Genomic DNA, 24,260 nt, shown 5'->3' on the forward strand with positions numbered 1-24,260 from the left:
CCTCCTATTCCCAAAGGCATGGACAGCTCATGTATGACGGTCTGCAAAAAAAGGCAATATACCATGGTTTTATTTTAAACAAAATACCATTTCTGTGTCCTAATAAGCCACCCCTTACACATATGCAGTCATGCATGCATGTGTGCACACACACACAAACAAAAACATGTCATGCCTAGTAAATAAATCAGCTGGCTGCATTCAGCCCAGGACCTTGGAGGGTGATAGACAGCAAAGAAGAAAAAATAGTGCATCTTTCAATCCACAGAGCAACTGAAATGCATACCATTACTTGGATGTGCTCAACTTTAAGTTACAAAAGTTTATTAAAAATAAGTGTACTTTTTCAGTAACAATATAGCTTCTAAAGCTGCAGCAACCTTTTTGAAATACAGACAGAAAGCAGTAAATAAACACATGAAACAAGATGAAATACTGCCATGGAACTACTGAAAACATCCAGATCTTACTTCATCTCAAGAAAATAAAAATAAATATCAGATATGTGAGGCTATGTGCATTCTGAAAGAGTGGACTGGAAGTTATGGAACAATATTTACACGCACACTTGTTTCTTGCATTGGGTCCACATCATCAGTTAACCCTTCTTGACCTTTCTCCATCACAGTGACCCCCTTTCCATTACCACAATCCTCCCCATCATGAAATAAGCGCCGGTGGGAGCCTTTTAGCATCCTTTTTCAACAAGGAGATTTGTCTCTCAGGGCCAATTTACATTGGGGCCCAATATAAATAACAGAAATGATAACAATTAAAACAAATTAACTGTCAATCCTGCAGAGTCAAAAACAGAAGCTATCACTCCAATAAGCTATTGGCATCTATTTTTCCTGGCAAAAGACATGCAATGATGCAAAACAGTTTAGTACCACATCTGCGAATGCCCCCTGCCCACCATCATAGCTTCCAGTTACTGCTGCAAAATGTCAAACTCATCACAACATGCAGAGGACCCCTTTCTCTTATAAATACATTAGTTTAAACCACAATAGGTAGGGCAGTCAGATAAATCCTAAGGGACAGCTGGAGTGGAGTAAACTTTACCTATGTAACAGCATAATGGTTAAGCATTGCTACAAGTGTCAACAGAGGTGCAGTAACAGTGACGCAAATGTGCAAGGTATTAGAGGATATAATCGCCAGATGCTGACTATTGGTAGTCTAGTACTGACATTCAGAAATAAATGTCGCTGCAGCATTTCCAAGGCTGAAGCCCTTCAATGCTTCAAGTGTGATATAAGTTGTTTCAGGCCACTGGTGGTTTCACTGCTTCAAGTATGGTATAAGTTGCAGCAGGCCACTAGTGGTTTCACTGCTTCAAGTGTGGTATAAGCTGTGGCAGGCCACTGGTGGTTTCACTGCTTCAAGTGTGGTATAAGCTGTGGCAGGCCACTGGTGGTTTCACTGCTTCAAGTGTGGTATAAGCTGTGGCAGGCCACTGGTGGTTTCACTGCTTTAAGTGTGGTATAAGCTGTAGCAGGCCACTGTTGGCTTGATACCATTTTTCAAAGGAGAAAGAGTTTTTTTTTTCCTTACGTTGAAAATGATTTTTTTTTTTGTACCTCATGTAGGAGAGGATTTTTTTTGTTTTGCTCCTTGACTTATAAACCAATACTAGCTTCCTGGATCAGAAAGGCATGGATGTAGGGCCTACATAAACATAACAGTTCTAGGCCTCATTGGTCATCATTAAGGGGATAAAACAGGAATGTCAAGGGACACTTGTACAGTGAGCTACTGCTTCCAGTAGGTTTGACTCTATACTTCAGATATGTAAGCTCAGTGACCACTCTTATTTAGTACTGTTCTATTAATGAGCCATGTGATTCAAATAGGGACGCTACAGCTGTGTTAAAAGTATATACACACTCTTCTTACTGCAAAACAGTCTATAATTATTATTATTATTATTATTAAAAGCAAGGTGAAAAATCCATGGTAAAAACTGGAGATCTGGAGTTCCTCATTTTAGTATTGACCATTTGATCTGCTCTTTGGCGGACTGCAAAACCTGTAGAAAAAAAGAGAAAGAGGTGGCATATCAGTTGAAGGAGATCTGACATCACTGCACAGTCATATTATAATAAATTCAGTTCTTCCAGAAGCACTAAAATCAAGTGCTGTTCACCTTGTCAAGTCCAGAATGTTCTATTACTTTACAGCAACAAAAACAAGTTTTTACCTGCTCGTGAGCAGCAGTAGCTTGGCTTGTATTGACAGTGTCACAAAATGAATGCCTACTGCACATGTCAAAGGTCATAACACAACAACATGGATGCAGGCTGTAAGCAACAGCCACTTGCCTTACTCACCTGAGTAGTTTAGAATATCTATTGTTTCATACTGGCCCAGCTGCTTTCTGTCTGACAGTTTCAGCTCACCATTATAATTTTCCCATATAGTTTCAGTTTCAGCTCACCATTATAATTTTCCCATATAGTTTCAGTTCCAGCTCACCATTATAATCTTCCCATATAGTTTCAGTTTCAGCTCACCATTATAATTTTCCCATACAGTTTCAGTTTCAGCTCACCATTATAATTTTCCCATATAGTTTCAGTTTCAGCTCACCATTATAATTTTCCCATATAGTTTCAGTTTCAGCTCACCATTATAATTTTCCCATATAGTTTCAGCTCACCATTATAATTTTCCCATATAGTTTCAGTTTCAGCTCACCATTATAATTTTCCCATACAGTTTCAGCTCACCATTATAATTTTCCCATATAGTTTCAGTTTCAGCTCACCATTATAATTTTCCCATATAGTTTCAGTTTCAGCTCACCATTATAATTTTCCCATATAGTTTCAGTTTCAGCTCACCATTATAATTTTCCCATATAGTTTCAGCTCACCATTATAATTTTCCCATATAGTTCCAGCTCACCATTATAATTTTCCCATATAGTTTCAGCTCACCATTATAATTTTCCCATATAGTTTCAGTTTCAGCTCACCATTATAATTTTCCCATATAGTTTCAGTTCCAGCTCACCATTACAATTTTCCCATATAGTTTCAGTTTCAGCTCACCATTATAATTTTCCCATATAGTTTCAGTTTCAGCTCACCATTATAATTTTCCCATATAGTTTCAGCTCACCATTATAATTTTCCCATATAGTTTCAGTTTCAGCTCACCATTATAATTTTCCCATATAGTTTCAGTTTCAGCTCACCATTATAATTTTCCCATATAGTTTCAGTTCCAGCTCACCATCATAATTTTCCCATATAGTTTCAGTTTCAGCTCACCATTATAATTTTCCCATATAGTTTCAGTTTCAGCTCACCATTATAATTTTCCCATATAGTTTCAGTTTCAGCTCACCATTATAATTTTCCCATATAGTTTCCAGTTCTGCACAGTACTTTCCTCACTTCTGCTAATAAGTTTAATCTTGGTGACTGACAAAAAAAATAATTACTATAAAATGGAAGGCAAAGTCTAAACTAAATGTATTTGAAGTACTGAATACTGGAACAAATAACAGAACTGGAAATTGCAGTTTTAGAAAAGGGTAGGAGCAAATTACACAGAAAAATGGAAACTGTGGGAATAATACATCAGAATAATGCTTTGAAGGACGAGGGAGGTTTAAGAGAAGGCAGAAATTGATCAACATTGGATTGATGACAATTATACAAAAATATATGTGATGTATAATGTTTACAACTGGGACCATGTTAATATGGTTTGTTTTCTGTTATATAAGTGTCTGTTTGCTTGTGTCTTAAGTGATAATTCAATAGAGGTGTTAAAAAAATATTTCCCACTTCACTGTCAGTAAATGAAAAACTAGCTTGCATTTTCTTTGAAAATGCCCACTTCAAACATGAATGCACAGTGATGCAGGAATAATGCTTGCAGAGAAATAAATGCATAAAATTCCAGGAAGAGATTCATGCTCATAGCCCAGAGGAAGATCTCGTCCATGATTCCAGTAGCCAGTGTTTGACTACTAGCTAGAATGCTGAAGGGCCTGACCAAAATTGTATGAGATTTGCGTATCTGATAGCTGCGCTTGTTAAGGTTTAAATGGGGATTTGCACTGCAGGGAAGTCCTTCTATTGATGCCTAAGGAGTTGAATCAAGCACTAAAGTGGGGAGCACATACACATGGAAAGACATCCATCCTTCCTTCATGGGAGAAGGGGGGGCAGCAAAGGAGGAGTACTAAAGTTGCCTGACTCTGCTGTATGTTGGCAATGGGGGGTCACCACCCAACCTTCACTCACCAAATGAAAAGAAATGTCAGAGAGCAATGGCTGGACCACTGGAAATTTTGGGTTACAAGGACGAAATCCTAAAAACAAACAGGACCGTACTTGGAGAAGCATAATCAGATCTTAAACCTACAGTAGGACCTATAGAAAAAAAAACTTAATGGACAAACATAATTCAGGCATAAATATTAGTAAAAGGGCCCAGAAAGGAAACTGGCTCCACATACAGAGACTGTGACCCTAACTGTATTAGTATGAGCCATGTCCAACTAGTGACAAGGACAATAGAGGTGAGAAATGGACATGTGGCTAATGCAGGCTCACCCATTCAGGGGAAAGGGAATTCATGAAGTCCCAGCACAGGTCTACTATCTGGGAGAAGGCACAGAACTACAGCTCCTACAACAGGCATTCTGGACAGCATGGTCCCATGAATGGGGTGCACAGCACTTCATGTCAGCATTGTTCTGGACAGCATGGTCCCATGAATGGGGTGCAGAGCACTTCATGTCAGCATTGTAAGTGTAGAGATGCATGTAACGGCATTCACTCCAAGTACCAAGCATTATACTATGCTGGACTGCCAGTACTGTGACTGCAAAAAGAATCAAAACAACTTCTAAGCCCTGCTGGATGAAGGTCATGATCCCTGGATCTTGTCTCCCTTGACCAGTGTCCTAAGAGACTACTAATGGTCGGAGACAAGCAAATGACCAAATAAGCAGTGAAAACCTGATGACAATGCGGAGACAAGGACCAAAAAAACACATAAAAAGTGTCAGAAAATGATGTGATGCATTACAGTTCAACTACTGTAACTCTAGTACATCAAGTGTCACTATTCCAATACAATGTTTTAAAATACTGCACTCATATTCAGTTCTTTAACTTCTGAATCATGAAATTTGAGGCAAACGATGATAACATAGACCAAAAGTAATTTTCTTGTGTTCGTTTCCAGTAGAGATTGTCCTACATCTCATCAGGTTGGGTGTTTTGCCTCCCTGTCTCCTTAATAACTACTCTTACCTCTGAGTCAATGCAATGCAAAATAAAAAACAAATCCCCATTTGGTTTGTTTGCATATTCAGTCTCAAAATTCCTTCATCTGAAATTCCAGGACTCAGACACTAGTACAAATTCATTTTTTACGCCAAGAGATAATTAGCAGGAGTTTATGGTCTCTTTTTATGAATCTTGTTTTAGGCATACACATTAACAGCAACAATAACATTTAAAATCTGTTGATATCAGTGAGTAATGAAGGTATAAAACAAGTATTTCCTCTGTTGCAACAGCTGAGAAGAACAAAAACTGTAGAAGTAGTTTGCGTTAGACATAAGCTCAGTCTGCACAAACAGGATGATGCAGAGGGCAGGTTACAAACCATTCCACAACATGCCTACCTAAAACAAACTGGTTATTTGTTTTCTTTTCTTTTTCTTCTCCTCAGACACTGATTTTCCATCTCTGAGTAACATTTCCGTTCTCCATGTTAGTTCCTGGGACAGTACTACAATTCACTGAACCTAAAATCCTTAGCTGCAGAATATGGCACACGTGATCTGTATGAAAAGAACTTTACCAAAGTAACTGCACTATTTTGTCTGTGGTGATAGTAAACTCAGACTTACAATGTAAATATAAGGGGTCTGGGGGCATGGTTCTCACATGAACAGGCAAGATAAAACATGAGTTTTATGTTTTATAAATGCACCTTTGGCCAATTACATTTTGCATGGGTCTGACAGATAAAGCAAAATTTGATGAACATAATTCTGCTGAATGCTAAATCTTACTGCCTCAAACTCTTAAAACTATTACCAACGCTGTGATGAACTCACGTCCAAAATACACAAGTTATTTATTATAGTAAGGGTTAGCAGTGTTGGCTGTGTGGTTAACAGGCCTGCATCTCAATTCCAAAACCCAGCTCTAAATCCCAGTTTCTGTATGCCTGCAGCTTCCATGTTTTTCTTGTTTAATGAGCTGAATTTCTCTGTACATTCTGTTTTTCTTCTACCTCGCAAGACATTCTATTAATAAGCTGCTGTAACAATAATGCTGGTTATACATATGGGTTCACTGCCACTAGCTGACTGTAGGTTAAGATGACCTCTGCAACAATCATGTAAAATTTGCATAATCCAGGGTTACTTTTTGGAGCATCCCCATTAGAGTATGTCATCATCTTTTGTTGATGGCAACATTTACACGTGCATAGATGTAAATAAGTGAGTGTGTGTGTGTGTGTGTGTGTGTGTGTGTGTGTGTGTGTGTGTGTGTGTGTGTCTGTGTGCGCACATACATATAAATATATAACCATTTGCCGACTGCAAAGAACATGGACCAAAAAGTACAGTTGTGCACACTTACTATAAATGTAGATGTTCAAGTGTATTCACTGTTGCAGTCATCACACCTGGGTTATCCTGCCAGGGGTAGCCCTCAGTCGGCCCGAATACCAGAGGCTTAGTATTTCTGCGCCAGCTGCTGTCACTCCAGGACTGACATTAGGTCATCACTGGTATAAAAACAGGCAGCCAATACCATTACATCCGTTTTTCTTGCCCCAAATGTCAACAGCCCCCAAACAGGGAGCTAGGTTATGGTGGAATAACACCACCAGTGGAAGTAAATACCAAATATCACTGTAAGGAGTGAGGAACAGAGCGAGAGCGAGAGAGAGACAGAGAAAGAGAGAGAGAGAGACAAGGGGGATGGAGGGTGGGAAACCAGGACTGCAACAGTGAATACACTCAAACATCTACATTTATGGTACGTGTACACAACTGTACTATGTTCTTCATGTTTCATTGTTGCAGTCATCACACTTGGTTACTTCCCAAAGCTGAAGAAATGGGTGGAGGCAGTCAAGAAGAGTTTGGGCTGGCTAGTACGCCCTGCAGGACTGCGGTTGCAAAGCCTACCCTGGATTTGGAAAAAGATAGGCAGGTGGTAATGCTTGGTGAAGGTATGAACAGAACTCCAAGTTGCAGCCTCCAGGATGTCCCTGGTAGGGACCCCTCTGAGAAAAGCTGCAGAGGTGGAAGTTGCCCTAGTGGAATGCGTTCTGACCCCCTGTGGGGGTGGTTTCCCATGGTGTTTGCAACAGAAATTGATACAGTGTGCTATCCATTTGGAAATGGTTTGTTCTGATATGGCCTTGCCCTCTGCCCTTGCTGCAAAGCTGACTAGTAACTGGTCAGATTTCCTAAAGGGCTTAGTCTTTGCAGGTAGAATCTGAGCTGTCTGTGCACATCTAAGGAGTGCAGGATCCTTTCCCTCTTATTTTGAAGTTTAGGGAAAAAGGCTGGCAAATGAATAGATTGGTTGAGAATCACACTGGACACCACTTTAGGCATGAAAGTTGGGTTAGTCCTGAGGGAGACCCTGTCAGCATGAAAAATGATGAAGGGCTCCACAGCCATGAGTGCTTGTAACGCTGATACTCTTCTAGCTGAAGTGATGGCCAGAAGCAAGGCTGTTTTCCAAGAGAGGAATTTTAACTCTGCTGAAGCTGCAGGCTGAAAGGGGGGGGGGCGCATGAGTTTTTCCAACACAAAGTTAAGGTCTCAAGTAGGGGTAGGGGCTCTTCTGGGTGGCTTTAAGTTGTTAGCCCCTCTAAGGAACTGCTTGATGAGGGGGTGTAAAAAGAGAGGTGGCTCTGTGCTATAATGAGCAGAGATGGCAGAGGCATGGATTTTAATAGAAGAGAAGGACAGGTCCCTGTGAAGCAGGTCTGCTAGGTAATTCAGGATGAGAGGTAAGGAGGGTTGTGCTGGTTCCTTTGTCTTGGATCCAGGAGCAATACCTTTTCCATTTGTCAGCATAGGATTTTCTAGTGCTGGGTCATCTGGCTTCACATATAACATCCAGGACTTGCTTGCTTAAGCTGGCCACTGGAGGAGAGATCAAGTAATAAGCCAGGCTTCCAAGTTCAGGGTATGCAATTGTGGTTGCAGGAACTCTCCCTTCTGCTGGGTCAGGAGAGTTGGAATCTAAGAGAAGTGCCATGGAGGCAACGGTGACAGGCTGAGCAATAGTGCATACCAGAGTTGGCGTGGCCAGTCTGGGGCAATCAGGATTGCCCTTGGTCTTTCCTCCCTTATTTTGAGTAACAACCTTGTAAGAAGAGGTAGAGGGGGAAATGCATAGATTGAGAGATTTACCCATTGGAAGGATAGGGCATCCACTTTCCAGGCCTTGCTGTGAGGTTCCCTGGTGCAGAAGTTGTTGAGCTGGTGGTTGTGGGAGGCAAATAGGTCCACCTTCAGGGTACCCCATTTCTGGTAATGAGGCTGAAAGTGTTGTGGTTTAATTGTCACTCGTGTGGATCTAGGAGATTTCTGCTTAAGGTGTCTGCCAGAGAGTTTTGGTTGCCTGGCAGGAACTGTGCTAGCAGGTGAATCTGCATGGCTGAAGCAGTGTGCCAAAGGGTCATGGCTAGCCTGCATAGTGGGTAAGAGTGGGTTCCTCCCTGCTTGTTGATGTACCACATCACTGTGGTATTGCCTGTTTTGATTAGTAGAGGCCCCGAAGAGAGAGTAGGGGTCTGAAAGCTGTCAGAGAGTGCTGAACAGCTATCATCTCTTTTTGGTTGATGTGCAGATGAATTTGAATTGGGCTCCAGTGGCCCTGAATGCACCTGCCATCCAGGTGTGCACCCCAGGCATAGTCTGATGCATCTGTGGTTAGGGTCTGGGTGGTGTGGGGTTACGAAAAGGGAAGTCCCTTGTTGTGGTTGCATGCTGCTGCCCACCAAAGAAAATCTTTCCTTAGACAAAGTATCATAAGTATAACAGTTTCCAGGTTCTGAGAATGTTGACACCAAAGACTTTTTAAGTACCATTGAAGTTTCCTCATATGCAGTCTGGCATATGGAATTAGTAGAATGCAGGAGGCCATGAACCCTAGAGTTTGCAGGATTTTCCTTGTGGACAACTGGGTTCTGGTGGCCAGTTGAGAGAAGTAGCCTGTCAGATAGGCTTGTTTTTCTGGAGTAAGGAATGCCATATGGGATGCTGTGTCCAGGCTTGCTCCCAGGAATACAATTTTCTGACTGGTGACTAGTTTGGATTTCTTTTTGTTTATAGTGTACACCAGGAGGTCAGTACATCTTTTACAAATGTCATGTGCTGCAACAGCTTTTCCCGACTGTCTGCCTGAATCAGGCAGTCGTCCAAGTAGGGGTAAATTTGAATATTTCTGTGTCTGCAAAAAGCAATGGCTGAAGCCAAGCATTTTGTGAAAACTCTGGGATCAGTGGATAAGCCAAAGGGAAGTACAGAGAACTGATAATGCATAGATCCTTCCCTGAAACGTAGATATTTCTTGCAAGAGTCTCTGATTGGAATGTGCATATAGGCCTCTTTTAGGTCTAGAGTGGCTAACCAGGCATCTTTGAATAGCATAGGAAGAAGCTGCTGGAAGGGTGAGCATTTTGAATTTTGGTACCACCAGGAAGGTGTTTAGAATGGATATAGAATGGATAGATCTAGGATTGGGCACCAGGTGCCCTCTTTTCTGGGTACCAGGAATAGTCTTGAATAGAAACCTTGGTCTCTTGGCCTATCTGGTCTGCAGGAACAGGCTGAATTGCTCTCATGGAGAGCAGTGAATAAACTTGGCTTTGTGCCTCTGCCCACTGTTTTGCAGGAAGATCTGGGAACACTTTTGGGGTTGGCAGTGTGCAGAAATAAAATTTGTACACCTGGGACACAATGTTGAGGATCCATCAATCGTTGGTGATGGAGGCCCACAGTTTTTTGCATGGGAGGCGAGTTTTCCTTCTAGGGACACAAGCAGGTGGGCAGAGGTAAGAGGTCAAGTTGAAAAGTCATTGTGAATTCTTTCCATAAGGGGGTGGCTTAGCACTCCCTGTTTTAGAAATGGAAGTACTCCATTGCTTAGATCTCTGCATTCCTTGGGCCTGCTGTCTGGGGGGGGTCTACTTCCTCTAGGTCTAGTTTGAACCAGCCTAGAGGGGGTTGGAAAGGACCAGTGTTTTGAGGGGCAATGCCTACTGAATCTTGGAGACTGGACTTGCAAAAAGTTTTTAACTGTCTGCATAGATTTAGCTTTTTCTTCCATCTTTTTAAAAAACCTCTTCTGCCTTGGTGCCAAACAGATTGTCTTTGTTCAGTTGTGCATCCAACAAGTTTGATTTGACATGGTCTGGCAAGGTCTGTTCCTTAAGCCAGGCATGCCTTCTAAGTACAGAACCTGTGATTGCTGCCCTGCAGGATGCTTCTAGGGCATCAAACCCACATTGCAGGGTATGCTTAGTAACTTGGCTTGCAGAATGCATAAGCTCCTGTAATTCTTTATTTTCTGCACAGTCTGGAAAGGTAGATATTTTTTGTTTAATAAGTTCCATAGTATGTTGCTGGTATTTCAGCATGTGGAACTGACAATGTAATGCTTTAATAGCAGAGTTGCAGAGGTGCATATTTTTTTTACCCCATCTGTCTAAAGCTCAGGAATCCCTGTCCGAAGGGGTGGGATTCTTAGCTGTGGTTGCTTTTATTCCTTTAGTTCCTTGGGAGATGACCTCTGGGTTAGCAGTAGGATTTTTGAAAAGAAATTTGTGAGAGTCAGGGACTCTCTAATACCTGTCAGGTGTCCTGGGAGCAGGAGGTAGAGAATCAGGAGTTAGACTGGATTCCATGAAAACATCATCCACAACATCCAGAACAGGAGGGATAACTACGGGTCTGTGCTGTGGTAAATCTGAAAATTCCCTGAGTCTCTATTTGGACTGAGGATAATCCTGGCATTCCCAATGGAAATGCTTTCTCAAGGTATGAAGGGTTTCACCAAAAGAAAAATCCTCTGGTGGAGAAGCAGAAGGAATTGATTCCTCTGCATCTGAATCCTCATAAGCAGATAAGGGCATGTCTTCATATTCAAAAACATCGGACACTTGGTCAGATAAAGCTGCTGGGGACAAGTCTCTTTTTCTTTTAGAAGGGGTAGGCTGGTTTCCCCTAATCAGCATGATAAGGTTTTCCACCATTTTAAGCATTTGAGATTGAGGCATGGAAGCAGGTGTTTGAGCTTGGGTCGTTGGTTTTTTAGGTATAGTGTGTACCCTGGGCCTTAGAAACTCTGCAGTTTTAGAAAGAACTGAAGACGCGAAAGAAGTTATTGGTTTGTGTCGAATATCGGTATTACGAAGAGCTTCCTCAGAAGCCAGTGCCTGCACAGCCGCTCCAGACCCATCCAAGGTAGAGACATTCGTAGGTTCCATAGTCATAGAAGAGTCTTGCGGCATACCGGACTCCAAACAGGTCTCGGTAGTGGCCTGCAAATCTACAGAAGTGGGCATCAGGGATTGTGAAAGTGCCTGAGTACCGGCGAACTGGTGACTAGCTTAACGGAAGCGTCGTCGGCAGTTTTAAACCTGTGCGGTCTGTCTTTATCCTTATTTTTTTTGGAAGATCGGTAGTTGGATGGCTTACTGAAGCCATTTCGGTATACGGAGATCGAGAGCAAAAGTATTTAGCCACGATAAGGGCCCGACGATGTATAGTTCTGGCATTGAACAAAGCACAAAACTGACAGCGAGGAATGTTGTGGTCTGGGCCTAAACAGGTGATGCAGTAAGAATGGAAATCTCGATGTGGTATTTGCTTTCCACAGGCGAGACAATTAACTTTTTCTGATATCGGTTAGAGCAAGAAAAAAGGATCCCCAACAGGGTACTTAGCTTTAGAAGACTTCAACTTCAATTTCAGAAATGAAAACCCAGGTAGCGGCCGACCGTCACTCGTGCGAACTGCTTCTGCTTCGGGCTCCTCGGCAAGAAAGACTGATGTAATGGCGTTAGCTGCCTGTTTTTATACCACTGATGACCTGATGTCAGTCCTGGAGCGACAGCAACTGACGCAGAAATACTAAGCCTCTGGTACCCTGGCAGGATAACCTAAGTGTGATGACTGCAACAGTGAAACAAGAAGAACATCAACAGCAAACAAAATAAAGTGAACACACCATTAAAAAAAATAAAATATACCAAAACAGTACTCAAAGAAACAAAAATAAAAAACCCTGCCTAACACTCAATGAAATAAACAAAAAACGAGAAATACCCACTATTTTATACATATACCAACTCAGAGTTAACATAATAGTGAGAAAATTGCATATTCCTGTTTCCCGCTGCAGAGCTGTCCTGCACAAGAAAAATACAGTGCAGTCATATAACTCCCCATATATAACTACAACACACACAAATCTTTCCCCAGCCACTGCATTCACTCAAACAATAGGACTCGTACACACTTTCACACACATTAGAAGCATTCACTCTCTATTAATGTCACAAGCATTTAACAAGAAAACAAAATACTATCAAGGACAGAAATAAATGAATACTGTAATACTTCAGCTACCCACCCAACACATTCTATACACAAAAATCACCTTCCAACACCTAATTAAAACATCTTGCCACAACAAATTACACTAACCAGATATCTATCTCCCAATCACACAAACAAGCATTCAACCAAAAATGGTTTATTTCTACACACAACAAACACTACAGCCAAATACAGTATATACACATACACACACACACACACACAATTTGTATTTACTGTTGCACATATGCCCTAGGTAATGGAACACAAGATTCAATGACAAATCATTTTCCTTAGCACATTAATAAATAAAAATGTTTTCTTCATCTTAGCAAAAGTAAGTGTTTGCATTTGCATTCATGACATGAGCCACAACAAGCAGCTCCATTCGCTTCATACTGCCATGTCTGTGGCATCACACAAAGGCAGCCAATAGCACCACTTCTGCGCTTATTACCAGCCACCAGCATGCTGATGGGAAGGGTCCAATGTGCCTTTCATGCAATCTGCTAATGAAAGCATGGCACTGACCAATGCAAACTCCTTACTGCATAAATAGAAAATAAATACAAAGCATTTGTCAGTGCTGAATACTGGCTTGCTGAGCACTGAGAGTGTTGCAATAGGGTACAATGGAAGAAACAGATTGTATCATTGGAAGTAAGGCTTGACAAACACATTCTAAGGCTTGGTGGACTTGTGATTGTGGAAAACAAAATGAAATATTGCTATTGTCTATATTTGTTTTTTTTACTTCTCAATCAGGGATTTAACTTTATTTCTCAAGTTTGCAAATATCATTTGGTGCACAATTTAATTGGAAAACAACATATAGCAATACGCCTTGGTTGTTCGACAACTGCTGTTCTGTAATACTAGATAGCAAAAATTTATAACTAAATAAGAAGGAACATTTCACTTTAATTTTACTGCAATTTTCATTCATGCACTGTTTAATGGGAAAGCAACATACAAGAATATGGTCTTGATTTTCTAAAAAGCGCTATTTTGTGTTATCAGATATTAGGAAGTTATACTCAAACATATACAAGACTATTCCACTTTGTTTTACATGTCTACAGATATTATCTGATGAACTGTGTAATGGGGAAGTAACATAAAGCAACAAGTTTCTGATTGTTTGCCAAGTAATTAAACCATGATGCTGTATATCAGTGGGGGCAGTTGTGCTAATACAGCCCCAGGAAGTTGGTCTGTGTGTGACTGAATTAATACAGCCTCCACATGCTAAGCTGTGTTTTGAAATGTTGTCACACACAGAACAGCTTAGCATGTGGAGACTATTAATGCAATCATGCATATGTGAAAAATGAGAAGCAACATACAGTACACTGTGGTGCTGATTCTCTGAGAAGCCCTACTGTCTGATGCCTATTATTCAGAAAGAATACCTAATATAAGCAATACGGATATTTTGTTTTGTTTTCACTTTATTCTTCATGACTGTAAATATTATGTGGTGAACTGTTAAAATGTGGATATTACAGTACAGCAGAAAGCCTTAGCATATGGTTCATATAATTCATGTACTGCCATAGTGTAGCGTTCTGCAAAATCTTTCCGGGTTTTATTATGAATGCATGAACTGAACTTCTGTAACTTTACTCTGTTATATATAGCCTGTATGTGTGACATAAAGGGGACAAAGCCCTGACTACAGCTCTGGCAGCCAAAGTTTGGCTCGGGTGCTTGTTAGTGTAGTTTAGAAGGATGAAAGTGTCCATCCTGCAGGGTAGATGTGCCCACTTGGGCACATCCTCATGACTGATCTCTGATGGAGCCATGGGACATGTAGTGGCACTATCTTTGGAAGGCCAGGGCTGTGTATGAGTCTCGACGGAAGTAAAATGAAATACCAGTTTAGAAAAAAAGAAAAAAACGGAGGACACAAATCACGCCAGCCAAAGGATTGAAGAAATATTTTTTACTTATGCTTAGTTAGCGCTTTCATGCAAATCATTACTTGCACTTCCTCAGACAAAGCAAGAATAAAATACATTACTATTTATATTTCCAAATGCTAAAGCCAAGCCCAAAATCAATTAAATAATTAACTTGTGCTTAGATAAACCAGCCATTTACCAACAGTACTTAACTAATTAAAGCTGCACACATACATAAAAAGAATACATTCACTAAACCAACTACCTAACATTTACTTTAAAAATGTATACCAAAGATTCTTTACATATATTTTTATATATCTTAAAAACTACAAAACTTTGCATTTTTCAGGATTTTCCAAGTCCAAATATAAACATGCTCTAATAAAAAATATATACATATATAATAAATGTATATAAAAAAAATATATATATATACATATATTAATAAATATATACATACATACATACATGGGTCTACTTCTAATGACCGAAACGCCGATTCGCCAACAGTGAAATCACCGACGCCAGAAAACCGACAACACACAAACCCGACAACGAAACGCGAACACCCTAATTGACACACCACGTAAAACAACACAGTACACTACAACACATATCCACTAGCCTAACCCAAGCCTAACCCTAAGGTCCGACACTACACTCTCCCTACCTGCACCCTAACCCTAACTCACTTACACACCCCAACCCCAAGCTCCCTACCTGCACCAATAGGGCGCTGTTTTTGTTTCTGCCAAAGTTCTTCACTTGTAATCATAAATACCATGTCCCCCCCTCGACTTTTCTTTGTCGGCTTTTCAGAAACTATGAGTTCTCCATAATATGTTAGATTTTGCTTGGATATTAGCATAAATGCTCGTAAAATCTATTTTAACAATCTTTTCATTTTTTCCCAAAATAATAACTAATAAGCTTCCTTACATTTGGGCAACATACGCACCTTAGCTCTCACAGAATTTACCATTTATGTAGTATTTTGTTTTGATTATCTTTATTCACTTTGTATGGTTTAAGAGGGTTACCTAGTTTTTGGTTTTATTGGAGGTTTTTTATACTACTCTTCTTTTGGACCAAATAACAACAACACTTCCTGTCTTGCATAACAAATTCCCAGTTATTTTGTAAAACCTCTAACCTATGTAGCATATGTTAAATAACTAATGTGTTAATTAATTTCATTTTAAATTAATTTCATTTCTGTTCACATTATTGTTCTTAAGTTGAACTCCAGCTATTACAGTTCACTGCGTCAAAATTGATATCAATAACATATGATCAGAATGAAAACATGTTAAAAAAAATAGTTTGATGGCATTTTTGAGAAGAAAGGTCAAACAAGAGGTTAACAACAAGAGGAAAGTAGGAATTTTTTTTGCACCTTATAGGGACACACACCCTATAGTGGATGATAAATGGTGTTCTGATCACATGTTAAGTGATATCGACCTTTTGATAGTATGAACTGTAATATAATAAACAACTTAAGAATAATGTGAATAAAATGAAATTAATGAAATACCAGTTTGTCCATTGCATACCACTCCCTGGGATGTGATGGGTGTGCACACTGGATGGAACCTAATGAACACAAAAAAAAAACACTCCTTGGCAGCAATATGATACTGCATTGGGTTGCCTCACCCTCCTCATTGGTCCTGAATATGGGTTACAGATAATTTGGGGTAGGCTAGTCAGCTTTGGTAGCTTCGGTGAGTAAGGACAGATTCCTGGGAGAAGCTGATCGTCAGCTGTTTGCAAACAAAAATGCCACAATAAAAAATAGACTTTGTTACCCCAATTCTAACAAGAAAAACAGCTGTTGGAAGTGAAGGCATCATATAATCACAAAACGGAACAACTACTAAAAAACTAATCTCTAGACAGCCTCATTAACAACGGAGCTTTCTGCATTCCATATCAAAACTCTTCAAAATTAGAAAAAGCTGTAGAAAACTGAAACCAAAGCCAAACCTTCCTTCAGCTACAGCACTAAAGGAGGACACAGGCACTGAGGGCTGACAGATCCTCAACTGAGGGCAAATGGTATAGTCGCTAGTTATGAGGTTACTGAAAGATCACTGTGAAGATTCACCAGTATAGCATGGTATAACTGGTATATCACTCAGTCAGTGATACATCACTGAGGTTTCCAGCACAAGTTGATAGGAATTCCTCATTGAAAATCCTTGGTGTAGCACTAAAACTGTCAGTAATACAGCACTAGGGAACAGGGGTACAGCAACATGGGGGAATCAACAGTACAGCAGGAGGGTCAGTTGGTACAGCATTAAGGATCTCTGGTACATTTCTGGGATCATTAGTAGAACAATAAGGGGGTAAATGCTACAGCACTGTGAGTGCCACTGGTAAAAAATACTTTGGGTGTTATTGGATATACCAGTAAGGGGTCACTGGTACAGCTACTTAGGCTGGATAGGTCATTTGTGCACCAATAAGGGTAATTACTGCAGCTCTGAGGTGTCATTGCACCAATAAGGGTAATTACTGCAGCTCTGAGGTGTCATCAGTGCAAGTCTGAAAATCATTGTTACAGCAGGGTGTAAACTGGCAAAACACTGGGAAATCAGTGGTACACCAGAGATGGTCACTGGTGCAATGTTAGGTTTGCTGGCATAGTAATGAGGTGTCCAGTTTTACAGCACTGTGGTGGATCACTAGTGCAGCAAAAAAGGGTACAACTGGGGATGACTGACAATGAACTGGGGATAATACTGCTACATCAAGATGGGGGTATCACTACTGCACAATAAGATTCACTGGCACAGCTTTGAGAGGTCAACTGTACATCACTATGAGTCACTAACCCACCTCTCAGGGTTACTGATATGCAGCTGTACAGGTAATGATACATCACTGATGGGAGTGGCACTGTCACATGAAGAATTGTCACTGGGACGATACTGCAGAGATACTGCTACAGCACTGGTTACAGTAATGAGGAGTGTCGCTGGCACAGCAATGATGGGAGTCACCAGTGATGTGCACTATAGGTGGGCCACTCATACAGCTCAGGGATTCACTGGTGCAGTGCTGTGGGGAGCTACTGGTGCACTGTTTCAAATTATTAGTATGGCTCTGAGAGTCACTACTGCACTTCTAGAGATCAATGGTACTGCAATGAGGAGTGCGCTGGTGCTACAACACTATGGAGGATCACTACTAAGGGCAATAAGGAGACCGCTGGTGTTACAACACTATGGAGGATCACTACTAAGGGCAATAAGGAGACAGCTGGTGTTACAACACTATGGAGGATCACTACTAAGAGCAATGAGGAGAGTGCTGGTGTTACAACACTATGGAGGATCACTACTAAGGGCAATGAGGAGACCGCTGGTGTTACAACACTATGGAGGATCACTACTAAGGGCAATGAGGAGAGCGCTGGTGTTACAACACTATGGAGGATCACTACTAAGGGCAATGAAGTGGGGTAACTACTGTACCAGATATGGTCACTGGTGCAGCACAGGGGAAGTGAACTGGCACAACAATACAGGGGTCACTGATATAGCACTGGGGAGGTTATTTGCACACCACTGCATGAGTTATTAGTACAGCACTGGGGAGGCTATTTGCATACCACTGCAGGAGTTATTAGTACAGCACTGGGGAGGTTATTTGCACACCACTGCAGGAGTTATTAGTACAGCACTGGGGAGGTTATTTGCACACCACTGCAGGAGTTATTAGTACAGCACTGGGGAGGTTATTTGCACACCACTGCAGGAGTTATTAGTACAGCACTGGGGAGGTTGTTGCACACCACTGCAGGAGTTATTAGTACAGCACTGGGAGGTTATTTGCACACCACTGCAGGAGTTATTAGTACAGCACTGGGGAGGTTATTTGCACACCACTGCATGAGTTATTAGTACAGCACTGGGGAGTTTATGTGCACACCACTGCATGAGTTATTAGTATAGCACTGGGGAGGTTATTTGCACACCACTGCAGGAGTTATTAGTACAGCACTGGGGAGGTTATTTGCACACCACTGCAGGAGTTATTAGTACAGCACTGGGGAGGTTATTTGCACACCACTGCAGGAGTTATTAGTACAGCACTGGGGAGGTTATTTGCACACCACTGCAGGAATTATTAGTACAGCACTGGGGAGGTTATGTGCACACCAGTGCAGGAGTTATTAGTACAGCACTGGGGAGGTTATTTGCACACCAGTGCAGGAGTTATTAGTACAGCACTGAGGAGGTTATTTGCACAGCAGTGCAGGAGTTATTAGTACAGCACTGAGGAGGTTATTTGCACACCACTGCAGGAGTTATTAGTACAGCACTGGGGAGGTTATTTGCACACCACTGCAGGAGTTATTAGTACAGCACTGGGAGGTTATTTGCACACCACTGCAGGAGTTATTAGTACAGCACTGGGGAGGTTATTTGCACACCACTGCAGGAGTTATTAGTACAGCACTAGGGAGGTTATTTGCACACCACTGCAGGAGTTATTAGTACAGCACTGGGGAGGTTATTTGCACACCACTGCAGGAGTTATTAGTACAGCACTGGGGAGGTTATTTGCACACCACTGCAGGAGTTATTAGTACAGCACTGGGGAGGTTATTTGCACACCACTGCAGGAGTTATTAGTACAGCACTGGGGAGGTTATTTGCACACCACTGCAGGAGTTATTAGTACAGCACTGGGGAGGTTATTTGCACACCACTGCAGGAGTTATTAGTACAGCACTGGGGAGGTTATTTGCACACCACTGCAAGAGTTATTAGTACAGCACTGTGGAGGTTATTTGCACACCACTGCAAGAGTTATTAGTATAGCACTTGGGAGGTTATTTGCACACCACTGCAAGAGTTATTAGTACAGCACTGGGGAGGTTATTTGCACACCACTGCAAGAGTTATTAGTATAGCACTTGGGAGGTTATTTGCACACCACTGCAAGAGTTATTAGTATAGCACTGGGGAGGTTATTTGCACACCACTGCAAGAGTTATTAGTATAGCACTGGGGAGGTTATTTGCATACCACAGCAGGTGTTATTAGTAGAGCACTGGGGAGGTTATTTGCATACCATTCCAGGGGTTATTAGTACAGCACTATAGGAGGGTCACTAGTACATCAGAGAGGGTCAGCAGTACAGTACTGGGGAGGTTACTGGCATAGCCCTGCAGGGGTTACTGGTACAACACAGGAGAGTTTACAAGTACAGCACTGTAGTGGGGTCAGTGGTACAGTACTGGAGAGGTTATGTGGATACCACTGCAGAGATTACTGGTACAGCACTGGGGAGGCTACCTGTACAGCACTGTAGGGGGTCACTAGTGCACGAGACAGGGTCAGGGGTGCACAACTGGAGAGGTTACTGACACAGCACTGCAGAGATTACTGGTACATCAAAGGGGAAGTTACTAGTACATTACTGTGGTTGGTCACTGTTGCTCCAGACAGGGTCAGTGATACAGCACGGTGGATGTTACTAGTACAGCACTGTAGGGGGGTCAATACTGCACCAGACAGGGTCAGTAGTGTAGCGCTTCAGAGATTACTGGCACATCACTGTAGGGATTACTGGTAGAACAGTGTAGGGGTCACTGGCACAGCACAGAGCAGGTTAGTAGTACAGCACCATAGAGGAGATTGCTACTACACTGATGAGGTCAACAGGTACAACTCTGGTGTAATATATGAAAGGGCCACTAGTACAGAACAGAGGGTAATGCCTTCAGAACTACATGGCACCTCCCAGCTTTGTCCTGAAGCCTCCCCAAACACATGGGTAAAATGAAGTGTCCAGGCATGCAGCTTTCGAAAACAGCACTGATGACATGCCAGGACATGCAGCATGTCACAATAGTATGAAAGTGTGATTCTTTTGGTTAACAAATATATGCCATTTTCTGAAAAAAATATGTTAGAGTTGATTTGCTTTGTAGCAATTATAACAGAAGTAAACTGCCTGCCATGTACATTCTGTGTTAAAAATTTTCAGCAAAAGTCCACAACAAATATTGCAGGATATAGCTCCACAAACAAAACAATCTTTTAGAATAAAGTGGCACACGTTAAACATATTTTGAGCCTTCTAACTTAAAGCTGTTAACTCTTCCACACAATATGCTCATTTATTCCACAAACACCACAGCTGGGTGGGGATGAAAGTTCAGAGCTAAGGTATTGTGCAAAAATGCAAAATAACTCTTTTATAGGGTGTGGTATGACTTACGTTCAGAATTCCAAAAAGGTAATGAAAAAACAAAAATGTGAAATGAACATGGAATGAAAGAGCATCCTCAGAAATTAATACAATTCTTTGTTATACTGCTGTATAACAATGGCATTTTTATATATCTGCATGTATATTTCTCTGATAGGAAGAGACTGAGAGAAAGTGATAGGCAAAAGAAAGTTACAAACACCCTGTGACTTTTGAGCCATATCAAAATTAAGACATCTGTACATAGCAGTGGTTATGAAAATGTGCATATCTATATATTTATGTTATTGTCTATCTTAAGGAATCAGCATTTGGTTCAGGATTCCAAGCATGTGTTGAAACATTTGGTCTGACATGATCCTGGATGGAAGTTATTAACAGCATTAACTACATTCTACTTTGTTACATTACTGGATGAATTATGATATATTGTTACACTTGCATTAATATTTCTGTGGCAGGAACATACTGAAAGGGATGTCAGGCACTGTGTACCTGACAGGTGGTACCTAACAAAAGTTATATGACAGAAGGCAACAAAGGGCAAATGACTTTGGGCCACAGGGAAATTAAGACATTCAAACTGGTGTCCAGTAATGATTATGGAAACCTGTATATTGTCATATTTCTGGGCATAATCTGCAGAATGAGATTGTTGCACGTCTCAGTGTCACAGCCAACAACTTATGCAGAAGCAATGAAGCTGCAGCACTAATACAATCATTTGCTAATAATTATAATTTATGAAATACATAATCATGATTATCAAGTTATGCTTACTACAAAGTCAGCACTGTAACTTATAAACAGAAAGCTGACAACATTGTGGATGCAGATCCAACAGCCGGTATATGAAATTATTAAAAATAATACTTTTCATATTTGTTTCAATATCTTTCTAAGTAAACATGGCAAAATACAAGATGAGGTTTCATATAGAAGCTAGTATCTGGATGACTGGAATCTGCTGCAGGTATGTGTCAGGCTGGTACAGTTATGCATAGGTGGGTATGTCCCACGCTGGTACAGTTATTGATACTTGGGTATGTGCCAGGCTGGTACAGTTACTGCTACTTGGGTATGTGCCAGGCCGGTACAGTTACTGATACGTGGGAATGTGCAAGGCTGGTACAGTTATTGATCTGTGCGTATGTGCCAAGCTGGTACAGTAATTGATACGTGGGTATGTCCGAGGCTGGTACATTTAGTGATACTTCGGTATGTGCCAGGCTGGTACAGTTATTGATGTCGGTATATGTCAGTATGTCAGGCTGGTACAGTTAATGATAGGTGGGTATGTCCCAGGCTGGTACAGTTACTGATATGTGGGAATGTGCCAGGCTGGTACAGTTACTGATATGTGGGAATGTGCCAGGCTGGTACAGTTACTGATATGTGGGAATGTGCCAGGCTGGTACAGTTACTGATATGTGGAATGTGCCAGGCTGGTACAGTTACTGATATGTGGGAATGTGCCAGGCTGGTACAGTTACTGATATGTGGGAATGTGCCAGGCTGGTACAGTTACTGATACATGGGTATGTGCCAGGCTGGTACAGTTACTGATACATGGGTATGTGCCAGGCTGGTACAGTTACTGATACATGGGTATGTGCCAGGCTGGTACAGTTACTGATACATGGGTATGTGCCAGGCTGGTACAGTTACTGATACATGGGTATGTGCTAGGCTGGTACAGTTACTGATACATGGGTATGTGCCAGGCTGGTACAGTTACTGATACATGGTTATTTGCTAGGCTGGTACAGTTACTGATGCGTAGGTATGTGCCAGGCTGGCACAGTTATTGATATGTGAGTATGTGCCAGGTTGGCACAGTTATTGATATGTGGGTATGTGCCAGGCTGGCACAGTTATTGATATGTGGGTATGTGCCAGGCTGGCACAGTTATTGGCACGTGGGTATGTCCCAGGCTGGCACAGTTACTGGCATGTGGGTATGTCCCAGGCTGGCACAGTTATTGGCACGTGGGTATGTTCTAGGCTGGCACAGTTATTGATATGTGGGTATGTGCCAGGCTGGCACAGTTACTGACAAGTGGGTATGTCCCAGGCTGGCACAGTTACTGGCATGTGGGTATGTCCTAGGCTGGCACAGTTGATATGTGGGTATGTGTCAGGCTGCTACAGTTACTGATACGTATGTGCCAGGCTGCTACAGTTACTGATATGTATGTGCCAGGCTGCTACAGTTAATGATACGTGGGTATATGCCAGGCTGCTACAGTTACTGATACGTGGGTATGTGCCAGGCTGGTACACTTATTGATATGTGCGTATGTGCCAGGCTGGTACAGTTACTGCTACATGGGTATGTACCAGGCTGGTACATCTGATTGATGGGAATGTGCCAGGCTGGTACACTTATTGATATGTGCGTATGTACCAGGCTGGTACAGTTACTGCTACATGGGTATGTGCCAGGCTGGTACACTTATTGATATGTGCGTATGTGCCAGGCTGGAACAGTTACTGCTACATGGGTATGTGCCAGGCTGGTACATCTGATTGATGGGAATGTGCCAGGCTGGTACACTTATTGATATGTGGGTATGTGCAGGCTGGTACAGTTACTGATATGTCGGTATGTCCCAGGCTAGTACAGTTATTGATATGTGGGTATGTCCCAGGTTAGTACAGCTACTGACACGTCAGTATGTCCCAGGCTGGTACAGTTACTGATACGTGGGTATGTGCCAGGCTGGTACAATTAATTTGCAGGTATGTGCCAGGCGGGTACAATTAATTTGCAGGTATGTGCCAGGCGGGTACAATTAATTTGCGGGTATGTGCCAGGCTGGTACAATTAATTTGTGGGTAAGTGCCAGGCTGGTACATTTACTGATGAGTATGTGCCAGGCTGGCACACTTATTGATGTGGGTATATGCCAGGCTGGTAGTTACTGATACATGGGTATGTGCCAGGCTGGTACATTTGATAGATGGGAATGAGCCAGGCTGGTACACATTGATATGTGGGTATGTGCAGGCTGGTATAGTTATTGATACATGGGTATGTGCCGGGCTCTTAAAGTTATTGATACATGGGTATGTGCCGGGCTAGTACAGTTATTGATACATGGGTATGTGCCAGGCTGGTACAGTTACTGATACATGGGTATGTGCCAGGCTGGTACAGTTACTGATACATGGGTATGTCCCAGCCTGGTACAGTTACTGATACGTGGGTATGTCCCAGCCTGGTACAGTTACTGATAACTGGGTATGTCCCAGGCTGGTACAGTTACTGATATGTGGGTATGTCTCAGGTTGGTGCAGTTACTGATATGTGGGTATGTACCAGGCTGGTACAGTTACTGATATGTGGGTATGGGCCAGGATGGTACTGTTACTGATATGTGGGTACGTGCCTGGCTGGTACAGTTACTGACATGTGGGTACGTGCCAGGATGGTACAGTTACCGATATGTGGGTATGTGCTAGGATGGTACAGTTACCGATATGTGGGTATGTGCCAGGAT

The 24,260-nt window shown here is 41.8% G+C and overlaps 1 protein-coding gene across 4 annotated transcripts in view; it reads right to left on the reverse strand.

The window, feature by feature from the left end:
• Window positions 1-302: 302 nt before the first annotated feature.
• Window positions 303-24,260, reverse strand: part of COPZ2 (COPI coat complex subunit zeta 2) — a 670,348-nt gene continuing 646,390 nt past the window's right edge. For all 4 annotated transcript variants that reach the window (XM_044055305.1, XM_044055308.1, XM_044055307.1 and 1 more), the window contains one exon: window positions 303-2,032. In XM_044055305.1, coding sequence (XP_043911240.1) covers window positions 1,985-2,032 — 48 coding nt within the window. In that variant the 3' untranslated portion in view covers window positions 303-1,984. The remainder of the gene's footprint in view (window positions 2,033-24,260) is intronic.

Source organism: Protopterus annectens, chromosome 13.part0 (assembly GCF_019279795.1).
Source record: "Protopterus annectens isolate FY-2018-M chromosome 13.part0, PAN1.0, whole genome shotgun sequence".
Classification (NCBI taxonomy): domain Eukaryota; kingdom Metazoa; phylum Chordata; order Ceratodontiformes; family Protopteridae; genus Protopterus; species Protopterus annectens.